The sequence below is a fragment of the Petaurus breviceps genome, unplaced genomic scaffold (genome assembly GCF_028583685.1).
Source record: "Petaurus breviceps papuanus isolate PSGF00001 unplaced genomic scaffold, PetGlider_PUasm1.0 187, whole genome shotgun sequence".
In the NCBI taxonomy this organism is placed as follows: domain Eukaryota; kingdom Metazoa; phylum Chordata; class Mammalia; order Diprotodontia; family Petauridae; genus Petaurus; species Petaurus breviceps.
In genome coordinates, this window is record NW_027185799.1 from 13513449 (window position 1) to 13534873 (window position 21425).

Below are 21425 nucleotides of genomic sequence, written 5' to 3' on the forward strand. Positions count from 1 at the left end.
AAAGGTTTGTAAACCTCCCTATATTGATTCTTTGTTATTAAAAAGTGAAAGTTGAAAGGCAGCAGTAAAGCTGCTTTATCAGCCACTATTGGTTCAAGATTGGCTGTCCTTGACTTTATGTTCTCAGAGAAAAAAGACTTTGTAAAAAGTAGAATGTTCACATTAACATTTCCATGGATCTGTGAACTTATTTGTACATGGATACTTCCTTCACCCATATATCTTATAATATATTCAATATATTGAATAATATATTCAAACACTGCTTCTCATTCTAAACATTCTTGTGCATATCTTTCCAAGATCCTTGGTAAAGAAAGGATGCAACCTAATACATTGGAAGGCTTACTCTAGTCCCTGCCCTCAACATTCTTTGATGTACGTCCCTATTAGTATTCAATCATCAAAAACACTGACAGTAATAAATACTTATTTGTTTATGACAGTCTAAATATTTTAGAAAGCAGGTGTGGTAGACATGGTACCATGGTGTCTGATTTCTAGGAGATTTAATCTTACACAAGAATTATTCCACCTAAAACAATGGGTTTAAATCTCCTCCCTCCCCCATTTTCTCCATTGCTTTGAAAAAGGCACTACTATCCTTGTCTCTTTTCTTAATCCTGAATAGAGGCTGAAGAATTAGATGAGTTATTTCACATCTGAAATGATCACACTCCTGCTGCTCTACTTTGGCTGCTACTATTGGGGACAGTGTTGTGGAGCCAAGTAGATCTGACAGAAGTGAATGTATGACTTCACAGGGTGGAGGAGAACCAGTAATGATACCTAAAAGCATCGCTGTATGGATCCATTCTCTTCTGTTTATCACCCAGTGAGAGAGAAGCATAAGGATGCAGCAGTCTCACATGGGAAGAAGAAAGACTTGTCCCCCACATGTGAAATAGGCCTGGCACTTCTTTTTCCAGACTTATTAGTACCAGAGGGGAAAGGAAACCTTGTCTATCTATTATGTATTGCTACACATCTAAAATAATCTCGGTCTTATCTGGCATTCTGATAACCAGAACTTCCACATATTTTAAATATTATGGTAACTGATGTTTTAGACTGATGACTAGATCACTTCAAAATATGGAAATATAATCTGAGTAATCAGAGAAAGATGAAATTATGTGCTATGTAGTGTTAGGGATTTCATTGTATTTTATTTAATTAAAATTGTTGATTCATATATGGCATCTATATTGAAGCCAGATTTAAACTCAGGTCTTCTTGACTCCAGGTTCAGCCCTATCCTCTGCCCAAAGTAGCCCAGTATCCTAGGTAACTAAAACTACCAGTTGCAAAATAAATGGCATTATACATTGGTAACAGTTTCTTTATCAGGAGTTACTGATATCAATGAAATTGCCAAAAAATAAAAATAAATAACTAGTTAATATAGTTCTCAGTGACCCTGGGAAAGTCACTTAAGCATATATGCTTCACTTCCTCATCTGTAAAATGAGCTGGAGAAGGAAATGGCAGACCACTCCAGGATCTTTGTCATGAAAACCCCATGGAAGGTCATGGAGAGTTAGATGTGACAAAAAGAACTCAACAACAAAAACAGCTTCCAGAAGTAAACAACTCACTCTCTATTTCCACACTCTGTCAGGTATAGTATGTTAGGGATAACAACATATTAACATACTACAAAGGGAAATAACTCAGAGTATTTAATATTGAACTACTGCAAGTTTTGACTCTGTGATATTCCTTCCCATATATATTTGATTTGCCTCCTGTTCTTACTGAATGCATGTCACAAATTTCCTTTTTCTGATGTTTTCATCTCCAACTTCTTTCGGTTTTTCCCTAGCTCTCTGTCAAGAACTTCTAAATTTAGAGCTGGAATCCCAGTTCCCTTAATTAAATAATGTGGACACTGAGATAAGAGAGATTAGGTGACTTTCCCAAGAACACAATTATCAAGTCACAAAATTTGGATTTGAACCTTGGTTCTCTGACATAAAATCCAGGGCTCTTTGCATGACATTACACTGCTTCTCTTAACAGGATTCTGTTTTATATTGGTTACTGTCAATTTGAAGTTTCTTTTCTCCCTACCTCTGCATAGCCCATTCACATGTGTATTAACTCTTCTCACCTCCATCCATTGGAGTACCAGATATTTGCAGAAAAATGTACATAGATTAATTTTTAACCATAAAATTCTGGCTAACATTCTAAATTTCTTTATATTATTTCCTATTTTAAAAAACATTTTACTTTTATGATGAAATAATTGAGATAAATTTTAATTTTTTATACTTTTACTTCTTCATTTATGGTCTGATGTAAGCACCTAGTCTATTGTCTCGTAACCCTTCCCAGTTCATTTTGTTCTGTCCTTTGACTTCTAGGTATTTTCCTTCTCCTTTATAAAAACTTTTTTATTTATATTCATGGATTGAGACACCCCTTTTCTCTCCCAGTTCTATAAACATTTCTGAAGGCAAACAAATTGGGAGCCATCTCTTTCCTCATAAAAGAAGGGCTTTTAGGACAGTATCTGGCTACCTACATGAGGTAATAACAAAATGTTTCCAGAAGAAAACAGATTTTTATATTTGTCATTAAATGTTTACACACACACACACACACACACACACACACACACATACACCCCACACTTTCTCTGAGTTACCAAGTATACAAAGTATAACTTTCAGATAACTTTTCAAACATGAACACCAACATGGTAGCTTGATAACATGTATTATCACCCATCAATTACACAAAGCATGAAGTCAGCAGCCACACCCATAATTGTGAAGTTTGGCTTTATCCAAATGTGTATCAACCATGACATGCCACAGTTAATTATTTTATCCAAATGTGTTGCCCATCTGGATGCTCATGGTTTATGGCTCCAACATATAACATGTGGCCCATGAAAGCCAGAATCTTTCAAAGTATATGCTTTCCATACGCAAAGATGACCACGTGCTAGTTGTTTTTTAGTTGTCGTGATGGAGGCAATCTCTCCATAGTCTTTCTCCTTCATTCAGTACATTCAAACAGTAGTAGCTATGAGATTAGAAGCTGGCTAAATCATAAGGTGTAGTCTGTGACTGAAAGTACTTTTTTCTATATCAATGTGACTGTTTCATGGAGAACAAAATTGCATCCTTGTCCTTAGCATTATACACTAAACCAACTGCAAACAGTCCTTAAAATTGGAAGGCAAGGCTGCATTATTTGAAGATGTGCATTGGCCCTAAACTGGCATGTGAACAAATAACACATGGCTCCACACTATTGCCTCTTCCTGTACTTTTCTTAAATTGGGCGAATAATTCTCCTTTATCAATCAATGGCAAAATATAATTTTGACTTTCATGTAGACTTCCAGTAGAAATCAATGAGATTTTTACACATGTAAAACACAGGTTGAACCACATACTACCTGTGTGACTGGACATGTCACTTAAATTTCCAGTCATCAGTCTTTCCATTTGAAGAATGAGGGAGGCAAAGTTAACCCTAGATGATCTCTGGGGTGCTTTATTGTTGTTCGGTTGTTTCTGATTCTTTGTAACCCCAATATGGTTTTTTTTTTTTTTGGCAAATGTGCTAGAATAGTTTGCCTTTTCCTTCTCCAAGTCATTTTACAGATGAAGAAACTGAGGCAAACAGAGTAAAGTGAATTGCAGAAGGTCACATAGCTCATGAGTGTCTGAGGCCAGATTTGAACTCATGAAGATGCTTCTTCCTGTTATCAAGTCCAATGTTCTATCCACTGTGCCCTCTATCTTTGAGTCTATGATCCACAAGCATTTTAGGATCACACCAGCATTTTGTAGAAGGTAATGGATTGAAGTCACAAAGAAGCACTTTTAGACTTTATGTGAAGAAAAACTTCCAGAGCTATACAAATGTGGAAATGGTCTGCTTCAGGAAGTAGAAGGCCTCATTGGGGGTCTTCAAGCAAAGGACAAATTACCAATTGGGCAACATGTTATCCTGGGGCTTCCTTTGGGGAATGGGCTAGACTAGATGGATACAGAGTTCCCTTCCAAAACTCCAAAATTCTGTGAGTTTGAGAAAAACTTTTGAAGCAAAAACTAAATGGTATTCCCAAAGCCTGTGTGAATGAAATAAATCTTTCTAAATGGAGTGTTCAGAGAATTCAAAGTGTCTAGATATTAGGAATGCTTATGAGGTCCAGGTTGTGCAGAATCACAGCTTCATTTGTATCCCCAGAATATCTAGCAAGATAGGTTCTTAATAAATTCTAATTAAATGATTTATTGATTGATTTTCCCAATGAGATGCCATCTAAGGGTTTATGTTTCTTCTGATCATTTTCCTCATTTGTCTTATCAAACTGAGTCTGAAGATCTTTGAAATTTGATTTGCCCCTTTCCAGGGAGTCTGCCAGGTTTGTATACATTTCTACTGCTGGAACACTTGGCTTAGTACCCAAAAGTGTTGCTGATTTTCACCTTTCTCTATCTGTCTCTAGCCATCTAGCTATCTAGCTACCTGCTTGTTCATTAGGTATGGTCACCATACCATTAGCAAAAAAACAAATTTGAGATTACAAGGAAATGTTAGGGATTTCAGAATTTACTTTTGCTAGCAATCTTTCCATGATTTTTAAAAAACATCTTGGCAATTGTTATAATGACATTTCTTAACAAGGTTCATATTTTCTTTTTTCAAGGGGGAGGGGAGGAGGTGGAATGTGGTTAGAAAGGCACTGAGACTCTTATGTATTTTTTGCAGCGACTTCCCTGCTGAAGTTGCATTGACTGAACACAGGACAGACAGTGAGATCAGTCCTGTTGGGACCAAGGCCCTTGAGGTAGCACTTACTCAAAATCGATCAGGCCCTTCTGCTATGCCCATGAACATTGGCTTTCACAGTTTCCTTCCTTTCTGCTACGTCTTTTTCTTCCAAACTGTTCAGAGAGTGCACCAAGAGGTATCGTATCTATGCATGTTCTCTCCAAACAGCTTTATGATCATTGGTGCCGCCAGCCCCGCCTCTACAATCCAGCTGCAGTCAGAAGGCAATTTGATGAAAGCTTTCCACTCACCCTACTAATTGAGAGTTGAAAATGGTCTGTCAAATTGGTGTCATCCCCTTACTTATGTTCAGCCACCCCCCGCCACAGCATGCCAGAGTCTTTTCCTCCATATTTAGTGCCATCAGAATGGAAACATTTTTTTAGTATTTTCATTTTCAAAATATTTTAAGGTACATATTAAATGACAGTTATCTGAAACCTGGCTGTTGATTTTTATGCCCCATTAAATCAGCAATTCTTAACATTTTTGTGTAGTGGAGTCCTTTGTGGATCTAGTGAAATCTATGGACCCTTTCTCAAAATCGTGTCTTTAAATGCATAAAGTAAAATATATAAGATTACAAAGGGAACTACCTTTTAAAAAACATATAGCTACCAAAATATGTTTTAAAAAAGAAACAAGTAGGGGCGGCTAGGTGGCACATTCAATAGAACACCAGCCCTGGAGTCAGAAGGACCTGGGTTCAGGTCCAGCCTCAGACACTTTGACACACTTGCTAGCCATGTGACCTTGGGCAGGTCACAACCCCAATTGCCCTGTCTTCTCTCCTCCCAAAAGCAAAAAAATAAAATAAAAAACAAACAAATTCACAGACCCTAGCTTAAGAATCCCTACCCCTAAATATTCACTGACTTGGCCATCTGCAAAATGCCAATATTCAAATTAAGAACAAGTTTCCCCAGATTGTTTCTAGAAATTAAATTCATTCTGTTTCTTAGATTTCCACATTATCTTAAAAAAAAAAATCCCTGTCAGTTGTGTCAGAACAAATGCAAAAAAGAAATTACCAAAGTAAAGCAATGAGCTAAAAACTAATTTCATTGATGCATTTTTAAGCATTATCAAATGTTTTTGAGTGCAACTTTAGAAAGGTTTTAAACGTTTTTAATCATGTTTTAAAATGCATTAATTAAATTAGTTTAGCCTGTGGCCTTTTATTATATTATCTGTTCTCAATTACATAGATTCTCCATGTTAAGACTGTTGGTTATAAGCAGCAGGGAGAAAAAGATTGTAACTAAGAGAGACACATTCATCCTGATGTAATCTGAATGGGTTCTAAGAGGCCCTAGAAAATGCTACCTTGATCTTTTAAAAGTAATGCAACAGATAACCCTTGTTGCAATAATACAACTGATAAACCTTGTACACAGTGGGTGCTCAATAAATGAGAGGAAAGCCTGACAGAAAGTCATGTTGGGATTCCTATTATCAGAGCTTTTTATTATTTTTTTCCCCATTTCTCTTACATTCCTCTATCTTGGACTTTTCTTCCACACTCCCCCACCCTTTATGCCCCCCAAATCTACTGCCAAATTCTGTACAACCAGTCCTGAAATAGAATATAAGCATTAAATATGTTTGTTCTAATTATGATCTCACTAAAATTCAAGCCTTGGGCATTTACATTTTTTTTTTAATTCAGAAGTAGTATTTAAGTGATGACATGGAGTAATTTGTTCATTCTTCTGTCAGTGTAATTTACAAGGCAATGGCAGATAAACATAGCTATACAAGATTCATTTACGGTGACACAATGGCAGATACACAGAGCAGAACCCTGCCTATGAGATAAAGTGGACTGAGTGACTTATGCAGTAATTAGGGGATAATTGTCATTAACCTCGCAAACAGTAGTTTACCCATATTGTTTAAAAGGCTCCAGGATGCGTAATGACAAGGTAATCTGTCAAAGCGCTAGGGGGAAATATTAATAAGATTTGTGCAAGCCTGGATAGAAAATATGCAGAAAGCCGCCACATTAAGCTAATTGGTGGATGAATATACACTTGTAAAAGTGCTTCTAATGGCACGTTTGCTGCTCTCCAAATGACTACCGTTAATGTGGAGAAGTGGGCTGCTTGGAAAGTCAGGACTGCTGGGACAAGAGGGTATTAAGGCATGCAGACACAGTTATTATTACCTTGTGCTCAGTAATATCTCCTTCTTTTACATTCTTAGTTTTTGTTGTAATAACATGTACTGATTATTTACTATATGTTTGTACTTTCTAATTATTTAAATTTGCTCAGTCACCTACCAACTTAAATTCTTTATTTTTAGGTCTAGCAAATAACATACATGAATCTATACAGAGGCATAAATATATACTTAGAAACACAAACTATGTATGAATATACAAAAGTATGTCTATATAATATATATGTAATCGTACATGTGTGTGTTGACACTATATGTGCTCAGAGATAAATTGAATATTAGCAATCAGAAGAGGATATTCATCAACAGCCTTTGTGTATGTATTACAAGCAATAATGTGTAGTTCCCTAATGAATGCTAAAGCAGGAAATTAATCTTTGTCTTCTGCTGCTGTTCTTGTACCCAGAGTAGAACACAGCTGAATCTCCTAATATATCTTTCTGTCCAATCACTCACTCAGGTATCTTCCTGAATATGTTTGATGAACTATCATTACCATTTTAGCTATCTGGTGAGTTTCTTCCTCCCTCATTTCTTTTCCCCTTGCTCCCCAACAACCAAATGAGTATGTTAAAATTTTCTTTCTAGTTTTAGATTGTTAGAATGGACTGTGAAAGCTAGAATCATTCACATCAGTCTTAGAAACTCTCTGTTAGCATTAAGAATATTGGTCACATGGATAAAGCCCAGATTAGTTGCAACTTTGACATTGGGATTATTCGTGGGTCTTTGTTGGCCTTTTGTCTTGGATACATGGTAACTTTCATTTTGAAATCATACACTTCTACTTATTAAACAATTTAACTGCATGTTATGGGAAATGAATAAAGGGTCCCTTGACTTCTGGTCACTAGGAGTTTAAAATCTAACACTAAAACCCTGAGCACAGTTATACTTTATTGTGTATATAGCCTCAGTAACAATCACTAACTAGAACTTGGGGGATTCCAGGTAAACATTCAATACAGAACCTATTGGGATGCTTCCCCTTCCATTCCCTTTTGTACTTTCTCCTATACAGAGTCATATACACATTTAACCCACAAAAGTCAAGGATTCAGCAACTGTTTTAGCAGATTTAGCTGACATAGGTGTGGAATATATATGTGTATTGTGGAGTCTTAATGTTCTCTACAAGACTGTAACTTTCCCTTGTTGAATTAGTGTTACCCTCCAGAAATAGAGGGTTGACACCTTGTGAAATTTCTGAATCTGTCGCTCTTGAGGTTCTTTTAGCTTTCTCCTCCTGAGTTTTGCAGGCACTGCTTAAGTGGTGACTGTTTTTCAGGGATAACTTTCACATAAACTAAATAGCAGTTGTTTGTTGTTCATTCATTTCAGACTCTTCATGACCCCATTTGGGGTTTTTATATCAAAGATACTAAAGTGGCTTGCCATATCCTTCTCCAGCTCATTTTATAGTTGAAGAAACTGAGACAAATGGGGTTAAAAGACTTGCTCAAGGTCACACAGTAAGTGACTAAGGTCAAATTTGAACTCGGGTCTTCCTGACTCTCAACCTGGTGCTCTATTCACTGTGCTGCCTAGCTGCTCAGACAGCAGTAGTCCATCTAAATTTCAAAATGAATAACAGAAACTTATAAGATATTAGAATTTAGGTCTGGAGGAAACTTTTGAGATCCAGTCCAACTTCTTCATTTCATTTAATTAATGATTTGTTGCTAATTTAATCTTATTCTTCACTGTATCTAATTAGGCTTCTTTTGCAAATGTTTATGTTTTGCATTGTATTTCAGTGCACAAAAAGCCTTAACTTTTTAGTTGTTTCATCTAAGTATCCATTATGACAATCTATCAGTTTCATCTCCATTAATTTTTCCTATTGTTGTAATTAACAAGTACTCTGTTTTTCTGGTTTTGCTTTATCCCCTTCAAATTATTTCTTAAATTCTTCCTGGATTTAATTATTTTCTTCATACTGTATGTTTTTTTCTTAATTATATTGCTATAATCCATAATATTAATATGCCACAATTTATTTAACAATTCTTCATATTTTACAGATAAGGAAACTGAGGCCCAGTGAGTGGGCAGTTTGTGACTTATCCAAGGGCATAGAGGGAAAGCCAAAATTCAAACCTTATGTCCTGTGGTGCTATTTCCAGTTATCTTTCCAGGACATCTGTCAAATGAAGCACTAGGATTAGCTGAAGGCCCACCCTTCTGAATTCTTACTCTTATGATTCTACTGTCATTGAAGTATTAATCATTTGAGAGACAGAATTTATCTATTAATCAGGAAAATCAGTGGAAATGTATAGAAAGTCTTTAATAAGGTTTAAGATGGCCTTAGGAGTAAATTTTCTGGCCCTTCTAAGGTTGATGAGAGTGCAGCTTCACAATACTCAGATAGAAAGCTAAAAAGGTTGGGTTTTTTTTTTAATTAATGACAACTGGAATCATTTAAATTGTTTGATTTCAACCATGATTATTCTAAATTCACATTACCCTGCTTTATATAAATTGATAGTATCATAGAATTTTCAAGATGGTTGGAATCTTAAAGAGTTTAACCCAGTCATTATACAGGTGAGGAAATTAAGGTCCAGAAACCAGAATTAACTGATCCAGAGTCACACAGAAAATCACTTTTCAAACAGAGACTAGAACTCTGACCTTCCTAAGTGGGGAAAAAGCTTAAGGCACAAATAGGAGACCCTTTCTAATACTTTTGTTCAAGCTACATGGGAAGAATGTTTATAATTTGACAAAAAGAATGAAACAAAAATTTTGTTCTTTGTGTGCAGATATGATATTTCTTTCCTTTTTTAAAACACATAACCTTATATTTATTTATTTCCTAACCCATGTCCATGGAGAAAACTTGTATGGTCGTTTTTTAATCTATGCCAGTTAAAAAAAAATCCTCGATATAGAGAGGAAATCCTGACAGGCCTTTAATAGAGCTTAGCTGGAGCCTCTATGATTAAATATGTTGTAACCCCACAGTGATCTATCATAATCATAATTTTTAAAATAAAAATGCTGTACAGACTGTTACTGAGGGAAGAAGTGATAGTACTTTATGAATTATATATTCTTATCAGGTCTATAACAAAGTGAATATTTTATCAAAAGTCAAACAATATGTTTTAAAAATCACAAGAAGCATTTAAAGTTAGTGCCCTGGCATTCCAATAATGTTATCTTAGTTACAGAAGTAGGGTGTTTGGGGGCAGAGGGGATGGGAATGGGGAGGAGTGTACATTTATTTTAGGAACTCTATTTAATTTAGCATTGCTTCTATGTGTGTGTATATGCATACATATATATATATATATTTTAAGAAAGTGCTTTCTCTGAGAAAATATTTTCAAATACGGACAGTGAAAAGGAAAAGTTGTCTTTAATATAAAAGCAAAAGAAATCTAAACTTTTGGGGCACCTGGAAAGTCTTCTGTCATCATTAAGTGATAGCTTCTTCCTTTTGCTGTCAACCATTTTCACATGTTGTATTCCTCAAAACTTTTCATCTCATCCAAGGAGAGACATTCCTTGACTTTGTGCATTTTTTTTTCACAAGTAATTATGATATGCTTCACCTCATTATACCACTATTCTTCAAGGTCAAGCATTTTGAATACTATAATAACAGTGATTTATAACGGGGTTAATGTAGAGTAGAAAGGAGCCAAGAAAGAGAAAAGTGTTCCCACTCTCTGGTATAAGGCTCTGTGTATTTGTAGCAAGGAGCCTTTTTTGAATGATGGTCCTTAGGTGAAAACAAATAGAAGGTTTTCTTAAATCTATTTTTTAATGGTACCATGTCAGCTATGCAAAATGAAAAAGGTTTCCATTTCTAGGCAGAAAATTATTTAATGCAGGCTCCATCTGAATACTCCAACATTCCTTTGAGCAGTATAAACCCCGTTAGCATTTATTTCTCTTTGGGAAAAGAAGGTAGGGGTAGAAAGTCTTTTAAATCACCGCTCTTTGTAGGCTGGACATATTGAATTTAGCATCAGCTGCTGTATAATCACAGCAAGCTAGTGTCTACCTCTCTCTGATGTTTGCAAGCACTTTCCTTAACAAAGCTAGCTTTGGGTCGATGGGAAAAGCATTTATAGAGGATGTCCTCCAGGAAAATGTTTGTGTGGCTAAATGTTAACCAGTAAAATCTATGCACTTGCTTTGTTTGTGGGGTGGTATATCTCCCCTTTGTGCAACACCCAGCGAACACTTTTTTTTTTCCCTGAGAATACCACTGTCTCAGACTGATTAAGAATGAGTATGTGACAGTTCAATATTTTATTGAGAAGTAAATTGATGCTCCTGAGAAATCCTGAAAAATATATAAGTGCCTGAATCATGGAAATTAGGTAGGGATTTCATTACCAAAAACAAATGTTGATTTTTATTTATTTTTGTATGTGTATATGTGTAGGGCCTTAATTTAAACCATTTGTTGTAATCATGATATGAATGAATCCATTTCAGCCTGCTTACAGACACTGTAGTTGTTTCAACTGGCCTCCTAGAAACATTGCCCTGAAATGCTACAAAAGACAGAATTGCATAAAACAGTTTCATGAGAACAGGGAATGGTATAATTTTGTTTACTTCCTCAACAAAACTCCTTGAATGTGTGTTGTATATGTGATGTTGCACCTTTGTAAGTCAGTTTTCCAGCAAGAGATACATGTTTAATGTAAATTTTCTAAAATAAATATGCCTGCCAAGTTGTTTTCCCACATAATTTCAAGTGTTTCTCAGAAATTATCAAAACAGTGCTCGAAAATATTCCCTGAGTATTTCCCAGAATCTGCTATTTATTTTTTTTTGTTTTAACCTTTTTTTAATTCATCTCCTTTTAAATATGTGTGTGTATATATAATACATATATAAGTATATATATAATATATTCCTTTACTACTATAGCACACATGCACACATATACTCTTTCTTAGTTTTGCCAAGTAGTAAATCAGAGAGATAAAAACTGTCTAGCCAAAAAGGGAAAGGAATTAATTGACTCAGAGTAATGGAGAAAATACAGATGTTAAGCTTTTCACCTTCCTCCCCCCCCCCCCCGCCAAGTTTTAGAGTAACCCGATTCCAGAATGAAAGTTCAGAGTTGAAAGGTCTGCTTCATATGCATAGACTTATCCCAATCACTAAAATAGATAGAGTGGTAGAATATGGAAAGAGAGGGCTGAAAGGTTTTAGAACTAATTATTACTTTTAAAAAATATCACATGTAGTGCTCAAAGTCCCTCAAGAAATTAAAAACTCAACCTTCCTTTCTTTCCACAGATCTCCCCGACTTCCCACCAGGCGCATCACATACAACTGGGCCTGACTCATAAATGTTATTGTGAACTTTGTGTTTGTATTCCACTCTTATCTATTAAGTTGATGGAATGCCCCTGTTCATATCATCTGAAATAATCATTCTAAGCCCATCACTTGTTTTTGATGTGACCCAGAAGTTAGATGATACGTATTCTAACTTCTGGGTCACATCCAGACACATCTCCTACTAACCCATAGGTCAGGAAAAAACAGGAGAGAGGCAAACCAGAGAGAATTAGCTGTTACTGTTCTTTGTAGACATTCACACTCAGAGATAAAAACAGAAAGACAAATTACAGATATGTGTGTGTATCTAGAGGTACATTAGTATTTAGAAAGAAGAAGAACAGTATATGTTTTCACATGTTTCTGATGTTAGTAGCAAATGAGAAGGAAGTGGGATGGTTAGACTTGGGAACAATAAATATTAATGATTATATATCATGTGAAACTAGAAGGAAACTTTAGATGTCTTGCATATAACCCAATGGGATTTGCATTTTTAAGAGAGTCTCACCAATTATAAAATCCATTAGGAACTACTTTTAAAGTTAAGCCACCTCTGTGTGTTAGGCTGCAAGCTTTCTGATGTGTTCATTTCCACTGTCTTGATATTTGGATTAATCGTTAGGGAGAAGAGAAAGAAAATACAAATTGGAAAATTTTGTCATGAAAAATGTAGATGGTGGACTATGATTGAATGGTTTGTGGGAGGAAAAAATGTGCTGTGAGAAATTGTCAGAAATAAAAATCAATAAGATTACACGAGACATAAAGAATGTTTTGTGAACTTCTAATCTGGTACTCGTGTAGTCAGAGATTCCCATACTTGTTATTTAATTAAAAGGGCTAGAGTCTATCAAATGGATAATGGATTAAATAGTTTTTTATAAAAAGAACATTTCAAGCCTTAAAGCTAAGAAAAAAAATCCACCCCAGCTGAATAGAGTTTAGCAGTTCTTTTTAGAATTTTCCTTTTAAACATGGTTTAAATTGAACTAGATATAAGTAGTAATAATATAACATGGTAAATATGATCAGAAAAAACTTACATTTATATAGTGTTTTAAGGTTTGCAAAGCACTTTACATTCATTATTTCATTTGATCCTCATGGTAGGGTAGTCCTATGGGATAGGTGCTAGAAATGATCCCTGTTTTACAGCTGAAGAAGTGAAGGGTCAGAGGCATTAATAATGTGCCTAGTATGCAGTTTTTAAGTGTTGGGAGGCAGAATTTGCATCTAGGTCTTCCATGCTCCAAGTCCAGCAGTTTACCTACTGCCTTTCTATTGAGATTATATTAGAATATGAACTGATTTATTCCAGAAGCCTGGACCATATCATGCAAATCATTTTCATACTGTTAAATGACTCATAGACCGATATAATAGGGAGATTGGAAAGCTGAGCCACATAGGTAGATATCTCCTTTTCTCCCATAGATAATAAAGAAATCTACTTCTTTATGTAGATGACCATGGGTATTCTGCAAACACACATGCTTTGACTAAATCCTTAAGCCAATGAAATCTTACCCTTGTTTCACTAAGATCTCCACTCATTTTAGAATCATGGAATATCAGACCTGGAAAAGACCTTGAAGATTAGTTCATCAAAACTTTCTCGTTTTATAGGAAGAAAGTGAGGCCCAGAAAGGAGATGCTTTCTCATAACCATGTAACTAACGAGATGGTAGTGGAGCTAGAATTTAAATTCCAAGTACTATAACTGTTTCACTTCCCCTGTATTTCAGTTTATTTTTCTGTAAAATGGAATAGAGATAGTCATACCTGTACTCTCCAATTCATAGGGTTTTGATGAGGAAAACTTAAAACAAATTACTACACAAAAATATATTGTTAGAATTATCATTATAACATAAACCATGTAGCCACTGTCCGAAGAGAGCCTGGCATCCAAAACTCAAGAAGAACATCTCTTTCAATGATATATCTTTAAACAAACATTTTTATACATCTACTTTGTTTAAGGCTCCATGCTAGATATTAGAGGTGTAAAGACAGAAAAAAGGTAACTTAGGGAATATACTGGAAAGAACTCTGAATTCAGAATCAGAGATTCAAATGTCAACCCTTCTGCTTATTACTTATTTCTTATATGACTTTGGACTCTGGACCTCAGTTTCCTCATAGGAAGTGGACTAGATGAACTAAGATTCCATTCAGTTCTATAGTTACTATTCTATGGCATAAACCCTGCCTTCATGAAGTTTTCATTCATCTAAATAACTATGATAAACAAGGAGAGTGCAAAGGATGAAGAAGGGGCACAGTGAGCAAGGGAGGGATTGTGTTCACCAGGAATTATGGGTGTAGTAGGGTTAACAGAGAGTAAGCCCCTGAAACCTTGGCTGGGCCTTGAAAGAAGGGATAGGACTTTAATTAATAGATGAGTGTGAAAGGAGTCAATTCCATAGGCAGGAGGTGGAATGATTGAAAGCACAGAGACAGAAGAATGTAGGACAGAAAACTGGCATTTTTAAGCTAATGGTCAGGGTTGATGAAAGTGTCCTGTACTGGTGAGAAGAAATAGTGCCCCAGAAAACAATGGAGTCATTCATGTGTTTGACTGGATTTCTATCAATATGCCCTGAAATGGATTGCCTGACATTACACTGCAGAATTTTTAAGTCCTACCTCCAGGCAAATCTCATAGTTACCAGCCAAAATGAAAGTGTGAAATGCTTTTTAATGTATATTTAACAACAGATAGTCTGGTGATTACTGATGTGTATTCTCAGTGGACTTTCCCTTTGCTATCCAAAGTGGATGTTAAGAGTCAACATTTTTACACGTTTATGCTTCCTAAAACCTAGTGCATGTTTACTTTTTAAATATCTATAACTGTCATTGATAACAAAATATTTTTAAAGAGTCAAATGTTTTTGTATCTAAATCACAAAATTTTAATCAATTTCTTCTAACAGAGTATAGCCACCTTTCTCAGCTTTTAATTTTTTTTTTCATTTTTACAAACTCTGCCTTTTCTGCTGCCTTTTATTACATAATACTAAAATACTGCCCACACATACACACACACACACAAACATACACACAATCCAGATAAGTGAATGGCAATTTTTTGGTGGTATTTTAGTCATTCTTTTAGTTCAGAATTCTGTGGACTTAAAAGAATTTTTCATCACTGAATCCAGTATAATGTCTGCTCACATTTAAGAAATAGATTCCACAGAATGAACTTAATTCCTTCCTACACTGTCACCCTTTAATAAGGATTAAGGTACCATTTTCTGCATTTACTGTGGGTTGCGCAGCAAGAGTTCACGTCTTATACTAATGTATGCTAAATAGTTGCATAGTACATAGATCACTGTTGTTAAAATAGCAGTATTGAAGGCATTTTAGATCGCAGAGCCCCGGTGGTCTAAATTTTGTTTGCCTTGACATTATTAAACTCAATCTGTTTCTCTAACTGTGACTCTAATTACTACATTTGCATGGCAGAAAAGTTTGCTTTGTGGGTCGACTTCAATTAACAGTGCTTGCATGTTGTTTTCTGCACGCGTTGTTCCATGAGCAGACAGCAGAGCACCTTCAATTGAATTTAATAATTATGCAGAATCAATAAGTTTTTGTGTTTGTCTTTGTTGTTTCTTTGATGTGGCCTCTAGGATGCTGCCGGCAAGGTGCTAGACCGCTGGGCCATCATGTCCCGAGAAGAAGAGATTATTACCCTTCAGCAGTTTCTGCGGTTTGGAGAAACCAAATCCATTGTAGAGCTGATGGCGATTCAAGAGAAAGAAGGGCAGGCCGTTGCTGTACCATCTTCAAAGACAGATTCAGATATAAGGACTTTTATTGAAAGCAATAATCGCACCAGGAGTCCAAGTCTCCTTGCTCACCTGGAAAACAGCAATCCTTCCAGCATTCATCATTTCGAAAACATCCCCAACAGCCTTGCATTCTTGCTTCCATTCCAGTACATAAATCCAGTCTCTGCTCCACTACTTGGGTTACCCCCAAATGGTTTGCTGCTAGAGCAGCCAGGACTGAGGCTTCGGGAGCCTAGCCTTTCAACCCAGAATGAATATAATGAAAGCAGTGAGTCAGAAGTTTCTCCCACGCCTTATAAGAATGAGCAGACACCCAACAGAAATGCTCTGACTAGTATCACCAATGTGGAGCCCAAAACAGAGCCAGCCTGTGTGTCCCCCATTCAGACTTCTGCCCCAATCAGCGATTTAGCCAAACCGGAACACACGAAAAGTTCCTTCCGGATTCACCGAATGAGAAGGATGGGCTCGGCCTCTAGGAAAGGGAGAGTGTTTTGTAATGCATGTGGAAAAACTTTCTATGATAAAGGTACTCTCAAAATTCACTATAATGCAGTTCACCTGAAGATCAAACACCGTTGTACTATCGAAGGCTGCAATATGGTCTTCAGCTCCCTGCGAAGTCGCAATCGTCACAGTGCAAACCCCAATCCCCGTCTTCACATGCCTATGCTAAGGAATAACCGAGACAAAGATTTAATCCGGGCTACATCAGGAGCTGCCACACCAGTCATAGCAAGTACTAAATCAAATCTCACTCTCACAAGCCCTGGCCGACCTCCAATGGGTTTTACCACTCCCCCCCTTGACCCTGTCTTACAGAATCCTCTCCCTAGCCAGCTGGTGTTTTCTGGGTTAAAGACTGTCCAGCCTGTTCCTCCATTTTATAGAAGCTTACTCACCCCTGGAGAAATGGTGAGTCCCCCAACCTCACTTCCCACCAGCCCCATCATACCAGCTAGCAGTGCTGTGGAGCAGCACCCCCCACCTCCCTCTGAGCCAGCAGTCTCAGTGATGGTGATGGCCACTCATGAACCCAGCGCTGACTTGGCCCCCAAGAAGAAGCCTCGAAAGTCAAGCATGCCTGTTAAGATTGAAAAGGAAATTATTGATACTGCTGACGAGTTTGATGATGAAGATGACGAGCCCAATGACAGCGGAGCTGTGGTCAATGACATGAGCCATGACAATCATTGCCATTCCCATGATGAGATGAGTCCAGGGTTGTCTGTGAAAGATTTTTCCAAGCACAGTCGGAGCCGGTGTATCTCCAGGACAGAAATAAGAAGAGCAGACAGTATGACTTCAGAAGACCAAGAACATGAGAGGGACTATGAAAATGAATCTGAGTCTTCTGAGCCAAAGTTGTGTGAGGAATCTATGGAAGCTGATGACCGCATGCACAGTGAAGGGAATGAAAAAGCCATGATGAATAATGAAAGACCTGATGAAAATCACAATGAGCCCTCTCACCAGGATGTAATTAAGGTGAAGGAAGAGTTTACAGATCCTACATATGACATGTTTTACATGAGCCAATACGGACTATATAATGGAGGCGGTGCTAGTATGGCTGCCCTTCACGACAGTTTCACATCATCTTTGAACTATGGCAGCCCCCAGAAGTTCTCCCCAGAAGGTGACTTGTGTTCTAGCCCAGACCCCAAGATATGTTATGTGTGCAAGAAGAGTTTCAAAAGCTCCTACAGCGTGAAGCTACACTACAGGAACGTTCACTTAAAAGAGATGCATGTCTGCACAGTGGCCGGCTGTAATGCTGCCTTCCCCTCACGGCGAAGCAGAGACAGGTCAGTAAATCTCCATTGACTGCTGCTGCTGTGTGGTTCAGTAATGTTGGACTTAACGTAAGAAAATCCAGCTTAAGGTGTTTTTGAAGCATTATAGAGATTGCCCGCGGTGATCAAATGGCAACCATGCAACCATGATAATGAAGGATTGTCGCAGTTGGTGTTTGTTGTGTATTAGCATGCAGAATCATATGCCATTTTGCCCAGTGATGCACGCCATTATTTTGTGTGCTTTGTGTATATGTGTGTTTTCATGCATCCAGGTGTGTATAATTACACATGTACACAACACCCTTCCCTTCCCATATACCTTCACTTAGAAGCCGCAGCTTCTGTTTTATTTATAATTGCTTTTCCCTGTGGCTTTTTAATTAAATAAATATATTATCTTCATACACACGTATCTATCCAATATAGAAACAGAAATTTACGGATGGAAAGAACCATAGGTCCAGGACATCGGGACACCCTGCATCTGCGTAGGTATAACCAGAAATGTTATGATTCCTTAAATGGGTATTCATTGTGTCCTTGAATTTTTTTTTAATTAGTAAGAATACTTGAGAAAATGGGACAGAAGAAATCTTTAGACTAGGGATTTAGGGGAGGGGTGACTTTTTTTTTTATATTAATTTCTTTCATGTACTGGGGTAGTAGAAATAATACTGGAATGGGAGCCAGCAGATGTGCAATTTAGCCCAGCCTCTGCTACTAACTAGCTATATGGTTTTAGATAAATAGCTTAACTTGATGAACTGAAGTTTCCTTATCTGTGGAATCAGGAGTTGGACTCTATGATCTTTAAAGATTCTATGAATCTGTCATGCACAGTTAATTAACTGCAATGAGAGTCATACACAGAAGGGAGGGGAAACCCCTATACAGTTTTGGGATCAGTTAGACTATATTATGCCCAGCATTTGGATGACATCACACTGTAGCTATGTTGCTTCAATACTCAAACAGTTGGGTTTAAACAGAAGCAGCTGGTCCTAAACCTCTTAGGCTTTTTATACAATATTCTTTTTTTATTCCTAAAGAAAATGTAATATAAATGGAATTTGTCAAGGTGGTCAATGGTGGGGTAAAACAGTTATACCACACTTGTGGAAATAAGCTGGTGAACAGATTGTTTACATAATGCAATATTCTTACCATAGTCATAGTGGTTGGTTCTTGTTATTAGATTAAATGTGGTTCATCAGTTGTGAATTTTCCTATTTTTTAAAAACAAAATATTACAATGTGGTGTAAAAAAAAAAAAAGGCAATAGATAGAGAAGAAGGAAATTAGACTCAGTTAACCAGCTGCCAAATAGCCACCCAATTCCTAAAACTTGTCCAGGTAGGTCATTTTGTTGGTTTGAGATTTTCTGCAGAGTATATCACAAAATGAAAGATCATATGACAGGTAGACCTTTTTGTCCATTAGGTTTTTCCCCCAACATCCATAACAGTGGATTCTAAAAAGTCAAATAGTTCCTATTTTAATGGAATAAAATCAGACCCATGAAAAGCAAAAGCTTTTTTTCCATTAGCCACTTTTTATCAGGATAGAGCAGGAAGAGAAGCCCTTGCCTTTTAAAGACTTTTCCTCCTTCCACCAACACCCCATTCTGTAAAAATTGGTTGTAGTCTCTTATGCAGATTTCTCTTATCTGTTGCTTTTTATATCAGCAGTATATGTAGATAAGATTGATAAACTTTGAATATAAAAGAGAGTGTCTCTTTAGTGTCCAAGATGGCATCTCAGATTCGTGATTTATATGTTATTTATTGCTTTACAATGGTGAATGTTTGTTTGAGATGTCACACTAGGAATAATGAAGCTAAGTCACTGGGCATTTATTTAACAAAAAAGGCCATTATGAAAACCTACATAAAATTGATGAAGGTGAAATATTTGAAGACTAGTCAAGATTTAACCTTATTTCTAAAAGTCTTTATCATGATTTCTGAAAAACAAGTCAAGACATACCATTAGAATAAATGTGACACTGGGATAAAAAGGCCACACACCTAAAGTTCAGGATGGTGACTTACATGAAATCACGTGCAAACATATTCTTTTTATGTTATAAATATCTTCCTCTTTTCAGTATCATTTATCTCAAACATTTGTTCCTAACAAATCTAGCTATTTATTAAAATCTAGTTGTTTATTTCAAAGACTCAACACTGATGGTTGACCAATTACTTAAAGGTGAAATCAATCTCTTAGATAACTCCATCTAAGTTGGGGCCATGAATTAATACTATCAGGACATTTTAGGTTGGTATAATCTTCTACAAAATGAGAAACCTTTTTTTCTTTGAAATTAAAAAAAATTGTCATTCAAGAAATATCTCCCAGAATTAACCTTTTTATAGTAGTTTTATCATTACCTTTATAAAAAAAAGTTTATTTAAAATAAGACTAGAAGGGGGTAGAACAAAATTGTTTTTAATTTGCACCAAAGATTAAATAATTAGAGTTTGTTTTGTTTAGGGTTTTTTTTTTTTAAACCAAGACCCTGTTGTATTTATTGCATGACTCTTTGGGAGCACCTAATATTCTTGGTTCCCTAGAAAACTGGCTTTTCATTTTTAATGTTTCTAACCACGTAAATAAAGCTTAGGGACTCAGTAGTTCTACACTAGCAGGTCATGAGGAATGATGCTAGTGAGAACATAACAGCTCTCTCCATTCATCACATGGGACCATTTTCATAGAAACTTGGGCAACAAAAATGGCTGTTAATAGTACTGTCTTATTTGATTCCCAGGTTATCACCTCCTGCTTCTAATTCAGAGAAATGGTTAGTTTGATCTCTTACTTGCTTTACAACACACACCTTGATTCACTTTTGACTGGCTCCTAAAGACAACAGTTCTCACCTCAGAGGCTTTTCTTTTTCCTTCCCTTCTAGCTTATTAGTCATGGAACTCCCAGGGAACCAGTGGCTATGATTTCTTTCAAGACTTTCCTATGAGTCCAAGAAAGACAAGTTTTCTTATCATTCCTCCGAGCCAGTGACCCTTCCCAAGCGGAAAGCCTCCTCTCCCTTTAATCCTATTCTCCTTAGGCCCATTTCTTTTCACTCCCTGGAGACTCAGTTCCTTGACTCTGCAGTGTCTTCCTTGTGCAAATAAAGCTTTAGAGGAGATTTTGATTAGAGGTTGTAGTAGGAAAACAACAGAATCTAGAGGATGCCTAAAGTAGAACTAACAAAAATTCTAGTAATGGCTCTTTTCCTGCTTTTCATGTTCATAACCATGTCTTCTGAGGATCCCAGAGTACTTTACAAAAGTTTAACTCATTAGTCCTCCTAGGACCCTTCTGAGATTATCATGGAAGTATTCGTATTCCTGATTTGTAGACAGAAATGGCCATGGAGAGACTGAGAAAAAATTTTTCCTCTTTGAGGAAATAATGTACGTGTAGTTTGGTAATTAGTTAGCAAAGACTTAATACCTCTCTGTTATTTAGAAAATAGCTCTTACCTTAAGCCTCTAGGCCACATAAG

At 36.5% G+C, this 21425-nt stretch overlaps 1 protein-coding gene across 10 annotated transcripts in view; it reads left to right on the top strand.

Annotated features, from left to right (window-relative positions):
- Window positions 1-21425, top strand: part of BNC2 (basonuclin zinc finger protein 2) — a 529053-nt gene that overhangs the window by 483924 nt on the left and 23704 nt on the right. For 7 of the 10 annotated variants that reach the window (XM_069090666.1, XM_069090665.1, XM_069090668.1 and 4 more), the window contains 2 exons: window positions 15951-17920; window positions 18338-18403. In XM_069090666.1, coding sequence (XP_068946767.1) covers window positions 15951-17920; window positions 18338-18403 — 2036 coding nt within the window. The remainder of the gene's footprint in view (window positions 1-15950; window positions 17921-18337; window positions 18404-21425) is intronic. The other 3 variants (XM_069090674.1, XM_069090667.1, XM_069090669.1) reach the window with 1 other exon arrangement.